Source organism: Balaenoptera musculus, chromosome 5 (genome assembly GCF_009873245.2).
Source record: "Balaenoptera musculus isolate JJ_BM4_2016_0621 chromosome 5, mBalMus1.pri.v3, whole genome shotgun sequence".
In the NCBI taxonomy this organism is placed as follows: Eukaryota; Metazoa; Chordata; class Mammalia; order Artiodactyla; family Balaenopteridae; genus Balaenoptera; species Balaenoptera musculus.
The window spans coordinates 63,513,453-63,528,644 of record NC_045789.1 but is presented as its reverse complement, the minus strand read 5'-3'; the positions used below and the strand labels follow the sequence as shown (position 1 = coordinate 63,528,644).

At 45.6% G+C, this 15,192-nt stretch overlaps 1 protein-coding gene across 1 annotated transcript in view; it reads right to left on the bottom strand.

The window, feature by feature from the left end:
* IGFBP7 (insulin like growth factor binding protein 7) overlaps positions 1-15,192 on the bottom strand; it is a 75,322-nt gene that overhangs the window by 7,323 nt on the left and 52,807 nt on the right. The window contains exon 2 of the mRNA XM_036852917.1: positions 3,758-3,867. Coding sequence (XP_036708812.1) covers positions 3,758-3,867 — 110 coding nt within the window. The remainder of the gene's footprint in view (positions 1-3,757; positions 3,868-15,192) is intronic.

Here is a 15,192-nt window from a genome sequence, read left to right as displayed (position 1 = left end):
AGTTGGAAACACAGAAGCTGTGTTTATTATGGTACATCCACACTTGGAATATTATGTAGTTCTTGAGAAGCAGACCTGGAGGGATGCCCATGAAATATTTCTTGAGAAAAGCAATTTCAGAGTAATTGCACACTACATCCCCACCTCACCCCGCACACTGGGAATATGTGTTTGTATACATTTGGGCATGAATAAGGGTATAGAAAGATAAAAACCTGGGAAGTTCACATTGGTTATTTCAAGGAGTGGAAGGAGGTGGGAGGCTATTATGAACTCTTTATACATCTTTGGATAGTTTCTCCTTTTTACCACAATCACACACACACACACATATATATATATATATTTTTTTTTACTAAAGAATATTCTTAGAGGTCATGAAAGCCCTAATCTGAAGAAATGTTCAGGTAGGAAAAGAATAGAAAGCCTCAATCTCAGGAACATCTAAATGTTTGGAAGGAATTCTGGTGTTTCACCTTCCCTGTAAGCATCCTTCTGACTTACCAGGGTTAAGGTAAATTCAGCTATTTCAGTTCATTGCCCCATTTCAAAATATTTCCCTTGGAATCTTTATAGGCTAGGGATTTTCTGAAAAAAACCTTGGAACTTGTTAAGGTCACATGGTAAGTCCTGGTCAGGATAGCACGGACCACTCACCAGGCTGGGCCTGCCATAGAACTGTCGCTGTAGCCTGAAGTGTCTCGGAGAGAAGGCTCATCCTGTCAGTTCTGCTGTTGCTAAGAATCCTTGAGCAAGAAAGACATGCTACCTTCTTTGAACCTTGGTTTAACAAGTGAGGATTCGAAGATTCATTTATGTCCAAAAAGCAGTTCTGTGCTTAAATTGGCTTAGACAGGTGATCTTAAGTATAAATCTGTATCCTTAACAGTTTGGGGGGCTTCCCTGGTGGCGCAGTGGTTGAGAGTCTGCCTGCCAGTGCGGGGGACACGGGTTCGAGCCCTGGTCTGGGAGGATCCCACATGCCGCAGAGCAGCTAAGCCCGTGAGCCACAACTACTGAGCCTGTGCGTCTGGAGCTTGTGCTCCGCAATAAGAGAGGTCGCGATAGTGAGAGGCCCACGCACCGCGATGAAGAGTGGCCCCCGCTTGCCGCAACTAGAGAAAGCCCCTGCACAGAAACGAAGACCCAACACAGCCAAAAATAAATAAATAAACAGTTTGGTTACAAGGAGAGTGGGGCAGAAAACAAATGGCCTGTTTTAATTCTTTAGGTCAGTGACTCTCAAAGTGCTTTGACATGGTCCATAGTAAGAAATATATTTTGCATTGCGATCTGGAATATACAAAGGAAAAGTTTTAGGAAATACCTTTACTAAATGTATCTTTACCTAAGACATTTTATGTTCTATTTTTTATTTTTTAAGAAAATGCTTGTTGTGATCCCTACATTAAATTCAATACTCACTGACGGGTCATGGTCTGCAGTTTGAAAAATACTGCTTTAGGTCATGCATGTGGCAAAGGACATTATGAAGGTGGAAGAAAATCAGCAGAGCCTGGCAGTTGGGTTTTTGTTTGTTTTGGCAAGTCTGTAGACATTTTTTTTTTCTGTTTCTTCCTCCCCACTCCCACTCCATCCATTCCCACCCTCCCCCCGAACTCCCCCAGTTGACAAGCCCTCAGGGAGGCCCATGGAATCTGTCCCCATAGGATCCTCAAGTTTAAAGGAAAAGATTCCTGAGGCTAATTTATTCCCTGGTATGTGCGTACGTTAGCTGGAGGGATAGGCAGAGCAAGGACTGAAGAAATTACTCTCTGTCAAGATCGGTCCTGAAGGTCACATGCCCTGGGACGCTTGGGTCACCCCGGCTTCTCATTGTGTATCCCTAGAGAACTGCACAGAGCTTTTTATGGATATCCTTTGGAAAAGTTGTTCCTCACCTCTCCACCCCCTGGATCAAACCAGCAACCTCCAAATAAGCAATGAGGAGCATAAGCAGCTTTTGCTGAAGGCCAGGAGGAACATACCCACCGGTTGCATTTTTGCTTTTCACTGCTCCTACCTCCCCTTTACAAAAAATAGTTTACTGAGGTAAAATTTCACCCCTCCCTTGAACAGACGTTCTGGCTGTAAAGGACAGTAATAGCACAGCTGGTGTCATCTCTGCCCACCATCCCCCCCCCCAACCCCGCCCCAGGGAGGATTCAGAGTCACCCTGACACCACTCCTGCCAGACGGCCACATGGGGGACCCAGAGGTTAGCAGGTGACCCAGCCTGGGTCAGAGCCCTTCAGTGGGAATTCTACAAAGCAGCAGGGAGAGGAGGCACTTTCCTTCCTCTGGGGTCTTTAAACATTATAATGTGACCTTGGAGCTGCCAGTGACACTGTGGCCTATAGCATGGAGGAATCTTTCTGAAGTAGAAGGAAAAAATGATACCCTTACATTGAGATCAAAGAGCCAAGAGTTAGAGTTCTGACCCCACTGTGTACCTGGATCCAGCTGCCCTTGAGGCTAGAAGCCTCCCCCCCTCCCTTTTTTTTTCTCTTTTGCCTAAACTAGTGTGAAGTGAGTTTCTACAACTTGCAACAGAAAGAGTTCTGACAATGGGAGCCAAAATCCCTCCTGGAGTTCTAGAAGTTGCTCCTCTGGTCAGACACCAAGCACACAAGATAATCAGGAGAGACCATCATCCACCTTAGAGCTTGCTGGAGAAGAAAAGCAGCTGAAAAGGGGCTTCTTGTTATGCCTTTTAACTGAAACTAGATTTCCCTTTTGTTAGCATGAGTTTGATGATATTTACCCCACAGACTGTTGTGAGACTTAAGTCAAAAGGTGTAAGGGCAATAATGTAAAATAATGTACAGTATGACTGTGAAGTATTACTTGATCTGGCAAACGAGTGTTTTCTCTTCCCTTCTACAGACACACTAAGAATATGTTGTCTTTCAAATATGAAGATAGCTATACAAGATAACTGCTCCTCAAAGGGAAACATGTTCAGGAACAATAGCTAACATCTCCTGAGTGCTAATTATGTACCTGACAACGGGCCAAGTGATTTAGCTGCATTACTTGTAATCTTTACAAGAATTCTATGCCCTGTTCATCATGTGGAGGAAAAACTGACACTTAGAGCATTGTTTTTCAATCTAGGGTGGCTTTTCCCCCAGGGAACATCTGATAATGTCTGCAGGCATTTTTAACTGTCACAGTGTGTGTGTGTGTGTGTGTGTGTGTGTGTGTGTGTGTGTGTGTGTGTGTGCACATGTGCACCTGCTGCTGGCATCAGGTGGGTAGAAGCCAGGGACGCTGCAAAACTACTCACTGTGCACAGGGCAGCTGCCACAACAAAGAACCATCTGGATCAAAATGTCAACAGTGCTGACGCTGAGAAATCCTGGCTTAGAGACAACCCAGCCAACCCGCCCAAGGAACTCACAATCTTAACTTGTAACAATGTTACACTGCGACACACATGCACACACACACACGCTCACACTCACATATGCACACCCACACTCAGAGGGTGGGATGCGTGTTTAGCATCATAGTTCTTCCAGCTCCTAAGGCTCCCTGCTCAGGGACTGCTAACAAAAGCAGGGCAGGGACTATTCTGGAGGTCAGTAAAATTGTTTGATAGATCCAGGACAGGTGTCTGGAAGACTGTCGGAAGGCCCTGAGTTTAAGGAACAGCAGGCACTGGACTGGCCGAGGACTTTAGGCTATTACTACCCTGTGCAGCATAAGAGGAGCCGGTCAATCGGGGGTATCTTCTGAAATCTGGGCCACTGACCTTGTTCCAGATGAGGACAGGGGTTGGGATTCCGATGACCTCGCAGCTCAAGTACACCTGGGCGCCAGTGACATTCCAGATATCCTTGGGGGGCGTCACGATGGAGGGACCTATAAGAGAGGGCACAAAGTCAAACCATCCTTTTAAGCAGTCTTTAACATCCGTCAGCGTGCTAGTAACCTGTAAGTATTACTAGGAAGCAAATACCTCATTATATTTAGGAGGCTATCCCCTCTGTTGATTACCTGAAGCCAACTGCAAAGACCAGACCTAGCTTACCCCAGCCACCAGCAGGAGTTTAAGCTATTCTTTGGTGATGCATACATCTTGACAGTCAAAAAACAATTAGGAAGGAAAGCATATTGCTTAACAAAATTTTCTTCTCCCACGAATCATGCTTAAATAAGTTTTACTTTACCAGCTGTTTTGCTTTTCTGCGACTTTCCAATTAATATAGTGAAATTTTATTCCCCAAATAGTTAATGTTTTTCTTTTTTATATACCAGTATTTCTGCTCGGGGGGGAGGGGCAACAAACAACCACTCCTTGGTTAACGTGCTGGACACTCGTCCCATCCACTGCTAATTCACAGTGCCTGGTTTCAGGCGCCAGGGGCCTTCAGAGAGTCCGCGTTAGAGGGAAGGAGAGCCAGGAGCCTGGGGTGACAGCGCACTACTTCCAGAACCGAACCTGGCCTGAACCCAAAGCTCGACACCATTTCTTCAAAGAATGAGTTAATTATTCCCTGTGAATTTCAGCTCTCCACTGCCTTGGGTCTTCCAGCTGAATAAAATATCTAACTTTAGGGTCATCTTGCATCACAGTCCTGGGAAAGGGACAACCTCCCCTTGGGGCCTGGAACGTTTTCTGGCATAAGCAGCATTCAAAGGGCATGAAGTCTCCCCTTTTGCAACAGGCTATTTCCAGCCCACGATTAACTTCTTGAAACAGAAAGGAAATGATAACAGCATGTAAGATTTTTCCCACTCATCTAAAGTATTGGAAGCTGATTTTTTAAAAATCCCTCAGGGTAGTTTTATTTTTCCCCTTTGTAAGAATGTGCAAAACAAAGTTTTGAAAGCTGCAAATATATTTCATGTTTCCTTCCCTCTAAACCCTAGGTCTGAAAGGAAGCGTCTATCTTGGCCAGGGGTCTTGGCTTTTCTGTGGCAAACATGGACCTGGTAAGCACAGTGGTGCTGTGTTTATGTGTGTTGCTGGCTCTGTCTCCGATGCTTCCTCGTCTGTCCTCACCAACACAAGGCCCCACAAAGGGCAGGGCAGGGTAGAGCAGGGCTGGGCCTCACTGCATCCCGGGCTTCCTCCAGGGCCCTGGGACCCCAAGAGCTTGGACACCACAGAACCGGATCTGGCTCACCTCTGAGGGCCCCGAGAGACTGTCCTCCTTCCCACACACGGACTTGGTGGGATGACCTCAAAGCTCGGGGGGTCTCAAGGGAGTGTTCTGAGAAAAATACACCAGTGTTCAGAGATTGGAGGGGCTCGGGAACAAAGCTGCCTCTCACGTAGCAAAACCACATGAGGAATGCAAGATTCCTGTGAGATCTGTGCCTCAGCCTTGTGACAAACCACTTATTTCAACTCGCAGCCATCTCTCTACAGGCAGAGAAGGGAGCAGAGTTATCCGTCTTTGCCAGGGGCAGATTCTGGAGAGCACACGGAAGAACTCCAGCCTAATTTTCCGTCACACATCTTGAAGACATGCTATGGATTCCTCTGACAGCCTAATTTTAAAACTAAGATATTCTTTTTTAAAAAAAATTTTGTTTATTTATTTATTTAGCTGCGACGGGTCTTAGTTGCGGCACACGGGATCTTTTGTTGCGGCATACGGGCTTCTCTCTAGATGTGGTGCATGGGCTCCAGAGCATGCGGGCTTAGTTGCCCCACGGCATGTGGGATCTTAGTTCCCCGACCAGGGATCGAACTGGCGTCCCCTGCACTGGAAGATGGATTTTTAACCACTGGACCACCAAGGAAATCCCAAACTAAGATATTCTTTATTTTACTTATTTATTTATTTTTGGCCACACTGCATGGCTTGCAGGATCTTCCCTGACCAGGGATTGAACCTGGGCCACCACAGTGAAAGGCTGGAATCCTAACCACTAGGCCACCAGGGAAGTCCAAAACTAAGATATTCATAGTTTTAATATAGTCTGATTTATCAAAATTTTCTTTTATGATTAGTGCTTTTTGTGTCCTGTTAAATTTTTTAAGCGTAGCCCATGGCCCTAAAGATCTCCTGTTTTCTTCTACAAGCTTTATGGTTTTACCTTTCACATTTAGGTTTGTGGTCCATCTTGAATTAATTTTTGTGTATGCTATGAAGTAGAGGTCAAAGTTCATCACTCTCTCCCCAAAGGACAACCAATTGTTTTGGCATCATTTGTTGAAAAGCCCATCCTTTTCCTACTGAAAGTGGCGCCTTTGTGGTAAATCCATTGATCATACATGTGTGAGTCTTTTTCTGGATTCTCTATTCTGTTCCATTGGTCTATGTGTCTATCCTTGTACCAACAAACATGGTATGATTTAGAATTAAATGTAATAAAACTGAAGCACTGAATGGAGAACAGATCTGTTTTATCTCCCTGCAATCCTCTCCTTATTCCATGAAGCAGAACATTTCAGAAGGAGCAAAAATTCTTTAAAAACATCTGAACCTGGGCTTCCCTGGTGGCGCAGTGGTTGAGAATCTGCCTGCCAACGCAGGGGACACGGGTTCGAGCCCCGGTCTGGGAAGATCCCACATGCCACGGAGCAACTGGGCCCGTGAGCCACAATTACTGAGCCTGCGCGTCTGGAGCCTGTGCTCCGCAGCAAGAGAGGCCGCGATGGTGAGAGGCCCGCGCACCGCGATGAAGAGTGGTCCCCACTTGCCGCAACTACAGAAAGCCCTCGCACAGAAACGAAGACTCAACGCAGTCATAAATAAATAAATAAATAAATAAAGAACGTGAATTTCTTTAAAAAAAAAAAAAAAATCTGAACCTACCCAGGACTACTCTGGATGAGAGCCATCACCAGGGCGTTCAAGATTAGGATGAATCATGCTGTGAGTTCCTCCTCTTTCTCTCTCCCAACTCTTGAAATACATATAACACCTTGGGTGGATGGGCTGAGTCAATATTTGGACCATCCCGAGAACATAAATAATTTTGTCAATTCTGCTACCAGGCAATGCCTAGAATTCAACAAGATTTGCATACCACAAAAATCTGTATTACTCACTGACCCCTGTTGAGTTGATGGGGTGGAGAGGCAAAGGAAGGGCCATCAGGACCAGTTTGCTGCACATTTACAAAAACCCTTGCTACTTCAGATGTCCTTGAACAAATGTTGACCCAGAGAGACACCAAGTGGACACGTTCTGTATGGAAGTGAAGGATGGTGAAAATATGTGGGGCTGATACGATGGCAGATCCAACAGCACTGCACCCCGTCCCCACCCTAAAGAACCACCATCCCGCATACTCCATTGACAAGCAATTTCACTGCCAAAATCACCTCAAATTGCATGTGTACCATGCAATTCAATTCCTGAAGGTTCTGTTCTATCTCAGGAGAGCAGCTGACAAAATGACTCTTTACCAAAATAATTTCTAAATATTTCCACGTTGCCTTTTTTCCAAGAAGGCCAAAGCAGATCCAGAATTATTTCTGTTTTTAAGGATAAAATAACTTTTTAGTTCACTCTGAGCTCATTTTTGGGCAGAAAGCTCAAAATCAGCCCTTGAGGCCAAGCCAAGGGTAACAACATTGCCATCTAAATCATACACAGTGTTTGGATTCCACTTAAAACAAGTCACCGAATATTTAAATGTATAGGGACAAACACCAGAATAGGTTCAATTATTTATTTATCCTTGCCTTTGTTCCAGTAAGGACTTCAGGCTGCACAAACATGTGTCTAGCAGACATCCTGTACAGATTAACTGCCCACTGCCTCTCTCCTCCCCTTCCCCACTGTGGACAACCCCAGGCAGCAACCAAGCTGTCACAGTGATGCCTGGTGGCTGAGGTGGGGAGAGTCCATCCCAAGACTTTCCCCACCTCCAACTCACCCTATCTTCCTGTCTCAGATGAATGTCCCCAAACCAGGCTACTCCATGTTCCATTCTTACCTTTCTCAACTCAGTTCTCATTCAATTTCATTTGATCTTTCTCAGCTCTCTAAGTTTGTTTTCTTGCTCCCTTATTTTTTATAAGTCTTGCCTGGTAAACTTAGGTGGTCTCTTCCTTTTAATCAATCCTTGAAGAGAAAGAGGAAGAAAAAGAAGGGAGGGAGGGAGGGAGGAGGTAAAGGAGAAGGAGAAGAAAGAGAAAGTGAAATAAAGAGAGCCAGGTCCTGAATGAAACTGTGTAAGGAAGAAGAAAGTTTTTTTTTTTTTTTTTTTAATTTATTTATTTATTTATTTATTTATTTATTTATTTATTTTTGGCTGCATTGGGTCCTCGTTTCTGTGCGAGGGCTTTCTCTAGTTGCGGCAAGTGGGGGCCACTCTTCATCGCGACGCGTGGGCCTCTCACTATCGCGGCCTCTCTTGCTGCGGAGCACAGGCTCCAGACACGCAGGCTCAGTAATTGTGGCTCACGGGCCTAGTTGCTCTGCGGCACGCGGGATCCTCCCAGACCAGGGCCCGAACCCGTGTCCCCTGCATTGGCAGGCAGACTCTCAACCACTGCGCCACCAGGGAAGCCCGAAGAAAGTTTTAAGTTTGGAAGAAAACTAGAATTCAATTTAAGGAACCAGTGTCACCTTAAAACTACCTGGAAGGAGTCAGGTTCTGCTATGGAATGCCCACCTAAGTCTACATCCTCCCCCTCAGACACTCTTAATTAAATTCTAGACAAATGACCCACAGACCACAGATTGCTTATTCAATTATAACCTAAAATTAGCTATGGTCTGAAAAATCACTAAAGATATAGAAAAGGAAGAATTGTCGATGGATTTAAATTTGGAATATTTCAATTTGATTCTGAAGAGGTAAAGAAGGGCAGTTCTCACAAAACACGCAAATGTCATGAGAAAAAGACCCTGAAATAGAATTAATTTTGAACTTGATGAGAAATTGATTCAAACTGATCTTACATAAAATTGTAGGAGAGGACAGAGTTAAAATTTGTTATCCTATAAAAAGCATGGGAATAATATAAAAGAAACATGTGAACAATTTCCTAGTCTCTTACAGAGCACAAAACACTCCCCAGACATGACCTGAGATGCCCTCACCATGTTACCATTAAAACAAACAAACAAAAATACCCAAAGCACTTTTGGGAAGAGAACACTCGGCTCTGGATCCTTGTCTACTGCTTATAGCCAAGAGACCTTGGACAAGTCACTTACCCATTTATACAGAAGAAACCAGGGCAGGTCTAAGAATTTTCTTTTTGGGTTGGAAGTGAATGTACCCATCATGAATGTGTCCTAGAGCACAGTCATATGGCATCTTTGACATCCATGAAGTTTTGAGGCTCCACTGCCTGGTTCTGGGAGCTCTCATTCCCTACAAGTCAGTCCAATGCACCACCTCATCTACCTAAATGCACTGTACATGACTCATAACAAAGTTCATTCTCCCAGTGATGAAAAAAACAGAGCTTGATTATAAAGGTATCAGTGGCTACCTAGTTAGCCAATTTTTTAATCTGGAAAAGCTGCACAGAAGATGTTAGGAGAGGTCACGTTTTGGAGCTAAATATACATACTCCATTGAACCTGGGAAACGGTCAAAAGTCAAATTCTCCTTAACAGTCAATTTTTGTTCAATTTTGTTGATATCCTATTCAACCACATTTGTTTTCATTGTTGCTTTCCCATGATCTCTCCCATGTTTACCCTACAAATTCATTCTTCTTTCTTATTTCTACCAAAACTCATTCTCTGCTCCTAGCATTCACGCTCACTCTCTCATTACATGCTTATTACCACTTCTAGAACCTTTGCTTATGCTGATGCACTTGCCTACTTGGGATGTCCTCCTTCCTCTCATCTATTATGTATGCCCTACCCTTTATTTGGAGCTCTAAGGCTGAAGTTTCATCTCCTTTTTGACTTTTTTTTTTTACAGCTCCAGTTTGCACTTATTTCTTCTCTGAAATCTTGTTGAGTTCAGAGTTAGTGCCACACAGCTTAGTCCATCATTATTCTCTAGTGCTTTCCTTAGCAGGGCTAACTGAAGATGCCAGTGTCCTGATAGAGTCATAACTGAGCTAGAAACTCTGGAATCAGATGTGCTTCGTGTTCATTGGGAGGAGGGTCAGACCAGATTGTATGTAGTGGAAAAAGGGCAGCAGTCAATTCAGAACATAACATGACTACTCATACGGAACTAAGAAGATAGCCACTATCTTGAAAATATACCAGTGTACACATTTGCCAAGGTACCTAACCAAAGTGGTGCTATAGTCACTTCTTATTTATCAACTGGAAGATTATTCACTGTGACTTTCTTTAATCTTCCACTTGACTTCCTCTTGCCATAAACAAGGTTTCTTGGCTACTGCCCACTCAACAACCAATTTGTATACAATCACGGGTGTAAAATAATTTAAATATATATTAGCCAAGAAAGTTCCAATGAGAAGGGTAGATCTGCTGTGGGGAAACGATCATCAATCAACCTCAAATCAAAAACAGGGTGTCTGCAATATGCTGGGTTATATTATTCACATTATAGCTCTCACTGAGTACTTATTAACATGGCTAAGAGAGTCGAGTATAAAGACTTCTCCAAGTTATGGTAGATTTGCAAACCACACTCATCTTGTCTCTTAATGATGCTGGGTCCTAAAATAGCTCACAGAGAGTATGTGCATTCATACCAAAAAAGGAGGGTTTAGGAACGAAGTGAGACACCACATATGGAGATAGAGTTCAGACAACTTGGCAAAAATCCCCAGATTGGATTCCGATAACACATTGAAGGGAAAAGCACCAAACAAAAGTACAAAATGGGAAAAGAATAGTAGGAAGGCACTATGGCCAAGAGGGGGAAGGGGATGAAATATGTGGAAACTTCCTGATATTAACTAAGGGGAAGCAGGAGCTGTATGGCTAATTAAAGGGCAGAGCCATCTGCCAAGGCAAGTCATTTCGGGAACTTCTAGAGGTGCGGTGATACAGCAGCTGACCCTAGGTATGAGAATCTGGCACACGGTCTCATGGGTATCAGCTGAGGACAGTAAGGGCAGGAGAAAAAAGTACTAAATCTTAAGCACCATAGGCCAGATTTAACTTCAGGGTTTTTGTTTAAGGCAAAGTCATCTCGTTATGGTTGCTACTGTTGGTCATTTACATTTTAGTGTGAGCGAAGACCCAAAAGTTTATAATGATGGGGTTCTCCCAAACACTGCTGGGGGTAAAAGTATGTAAGAAATGCTTCCTCTTTTTCGGATACAATATATTGAGGTGGGATGGGGAGGCTTAACACATATAGACTGAGATTAAAATGCTAGGAAGGTAATAGACTGCTCTACCACTTCTGAGTTATGTGACACTGAACAAGTTATTTAACTTTTCTCAGTTTATTCATCTGTGAAATGGGATAATACCTAAGTCATTAGATTTTCGGAAAGATCAAACAAGATACAGCAATTAGCACAGTACCTGGCATGGGGTAAACACTCAGTAAGTATTAGTTACTGCTTTTATTTCAAAGTAAATCCTTATGACTGGAGCTAATAAAAATTGCTTCTTCAGAGAATGGAGATGACACATCGTTTGGAGCTGGGGTGGCTGGCAAAAGGAGCTGGTATCTGAGCAGGCCCTGAAGTTCTGAAGTAAAACTTTCTCTCAAGGAAGGTTTTCAACTTCAGAGACCTGCCTGAGCAGAGGTGTGGAGGCAGGAAAACACCAGCTGGCTGGTGGAACAGCAAGCACCCCAGTCTGCTCGGGGAGAGCATAGCTGAGATTCGGGTGTGGAGCACAAAGGAAGGAGGCGGGGGGGACACTTTGTGGTCCATTGCGTCTCTAAATGTTGGAGAGATGTGATTCAAGTGGCATTTCAGGAGATGACTTTGGAGGCCTTTGCAGCAGGACTGGGACAGGGTGGGGATTAGAAGCCTAAATCAAGGTGGTAGCAATGGGAACAGAAAGGAAAGAGGCAGAATCGAGAGATTATTCAGGAAGAACCAACACTACCTGGGAACTGACTGGATATGGGGAAGAGAGAATGAGTCAAAAGCTGTGGGCTGGGTAAGAGGAGGCGGCGACACCACGGACAGAAGCCAGGGTGTCTGTCTGAGGAAGGCCTTGGATTGGAGAAGGGGGAAAGAATGAGTTTGGGCTTAGATTTGCGGATTTGGGCAATGAGGAGGTGCCGAACCCCACAGAGAGAAAGGAAACAGACTGGGGGACCAGTGGTACCAAGGTAAACACTGTCAAGTTTACACTTTAGCCCTGGCAGGCTGGGTGGGTTCCTGCATATGGAAGGAAGACAGCTTTGGCTCGCTCTCCCATGGACAGCTTCTCTGGAGGGAATTCCATCAGCTCGCTGCTGACACCCAGCCCATTCTCACTCCACCCCATCCCAGGTAAAGCGGGGGAGTAGACAGCTAAGACACTGCTTAGCAACCAGCCACTTATCTGCAGGGGCAGTTCATCTGAAAGCAGACTGTCCAGTATGATGCAACCCTGGTAACGGCATATACAGATCCTGTGAATTACATTTCCTGGCTGACAGCTAGTTATCTCTGGGTTAATGAGACACCCCATTTTGGCTCCAATCTTTGATACTGAGAATCTTCTTAGAGTGTATTAATCTTTTTTTTTTTCTGTAGTAGATATCATAGTATTCAGATGTGTTTCTATGATTGTGACTCTTGCAATGTCTCAGAATTATCCTAAGTTTGAACTGACCATGGAACATAAAGAAGTTGCTGTTTCTTATAATTTGTTGCTTGCAAACCCAATCTCTTATTTGATGATGTCTTCTTATTCTTTTCCCCTAACAAGTATGGACCCAGCACAAAATGATAGAATAATAACCAAGGGTCTGACTCCAGGCTGAGGTTCCCACCCACAGGTGACTCTGGTACGTGTGGTCTGGGGTCATCCTTGGAGCAACGCTGCACTAGGTAAAATAAATCCATGAAGGATTTAAAGCCAAGTTCAGATGTGTAAGGTGGAGAGATCACTCTGGTGGCCCTGTGGTGGCTGAGCTAACCTGGGGCTGTGTCAGCAACATCGCCAAGGGAGGAGCTCACGGATCCGGCAAAGCTCCCACGGAGCTGGAATAGCTAAACTGCCATCACAACACCGGCATGGCTGACGTCCACACAGGTTACATTAGCGGGCTACATTTTTATGTGCTTTGAGCATATGGAAGAACTGACTTCCTACAGAGTACCTTTATGAAGGGAAACTCGCTAGTTATGTGGGTGTATCTTGTTCATGCTAATGGAGCCTTGGAAATACTTTTCTTCCCCACATTTCATGGGCCTGTCCTATCTGGGCTATGACTCACCTTAAATCCAACATGTTAAAATTTGGGGTCACTTTTTCCTATTCTGCAAGCACAGAACTGGGTGGGGAAGTTTCCACAGGAGGGCACTTATTGCCACCTGATTCTGAGCTTCCTAGAAACCCAGAGAGCAAGTTCCCCCAGGACACTTCATCTTTGAGTCCTTGCCTTCCATACACACCCCCAGTGCCTGGCATCGTCAGGCACCAGAAGTGTTTCCTGAACCGAGCTGTGAGCTGTAAGGGGAAGTCGTCCAGAACCTGGAGGCTCACCCACCCTCAAAGCTTAGTCTCTGTCCATAGGCCCCGAGCTGACTAACAAGGGATGTAGTCCAAAGAAAGAGATGCTCCTGAACCCTGCCCCTAGGGGGAAGGATATGAGGGACCGCCAAGTGGCCTTCAACTTCAGGAGGGTTGGACTTGCTAAGCCTAGTGCCTGGAACATTTTGGAAAGCTGAAGAGGGCTGAGGCCTGAGCTCCCAGGAGGCCCTGGGAAGATGCTACCATGGGGCCACTTCTGTTCCCTGTCTACTAGACAGCCCGGGCTCCAGGGAGCCTTCCCACCTGGGGTCTTTAGTAGAAGACTAAAGTTCTTCGGCTCCCTGAGAACTAGATAAGCCCTCAACTCCACTTCGTCCAAGGAAGAGATTTACATTGTAGGAGGCCCAGTAAATCCCTCAGGCCAGGCTGAGCACCCTGGAAGCAGACGGTGGGGACTGACAGTGCAGTACCGGGTCACCCTTTTAGATTAGGAATTATCAAAAAGAGGAGATTTGTTCAGTCTCTGGAAGGTTATGCAGGTTGGAAGAGATCTCGCAGAGGGGCATCTGCAGGAGTAACAGGCACCAGACAACAGGGCAAGCCCCAGCCACCCGGGACCCGGCCTCTAAGAAGGATGCTGTCTTACAGAGGCTGCCAATCCTGGCTGCACGCTGGGCTCCTCTGGGAGCGGTTAACTAGTACGCGGGCCTGGGCTGCATTCCCAGAGCTTCGCGTTGGTCTGGGCGTTGGTCTGGGTGTGGGGTCTGGCACTGGAATTAATTTTCTTCAACTCCCCGGGTAGAACCACTCAATTAAAACACGGCTTCAGAGCAGGAGATGCTCAGATGACAAAGACAACACAACGGTGGAAAGTACGAGAGGAGAAGAGGAGGACAGATTTGGAGAAACATCGCTCCCAAGGCTTTTCAGGGAGAGGCCGAGGACACTGGGAGGCGCAAGCATTTAAGGAGAAGAGAGGAAAGTTCCAGGAGCTGGCGTGAAGGGTATGGATACCCGATAACCTTCTTACTGTTACTATTATCGCTCTAGCTCCATGGGGGGGACGGTGGGCCATGTCTGACCTCCCCCCCTTTGTCACAAGCTTTGAGGTGCCTGCTCTCAGAGTCTCAGTAGTTCTCCTTCTGTGCCGTTTTCCATTTTCCTAAAATAAAGCTTTTAGTTCACATCCCCAGCCCCGCCCCTGCCCCTCTCCTGCCCTCGGAATTTCTACCCTTGATGGCAGTGCCAGAGATGGGGCTCTGCGTCCGTCTGGAGTCTGTGGGTCTCATTTAAGAGCCCACTAAATCCGGACCCTTTGCCTTTGCTCATTTAGAGTCAGATCGCCTCTCTGCTAAGACGCGTTCAACTCGGCTTTGCGAGGGTCTGGAGCCGCATTAAACACAAGGGATCTGTGTGAGGCACGGCCCCCTCCGTCCCCCCCAACCATGAACACAGTGCGGGGCATGCCGTGCCTGTGCCTGGCTGGCATTTTTACCCGGTGATGTCTTCGCCCGTCAGGCCCCAGTCTCTAGAGCTCTCATGGTTACAGTTGCCTCCTTGGCCCAAAACCCCAGACATTAATCAGCCGCGCATAACGGCTCCCCCTGTTCTTTCTCAGTGTTTTCCCCTCCTTCACTTGTGCCCTCTGGTTATTTTCTGTACTCCTCTGTGATCTCCACAG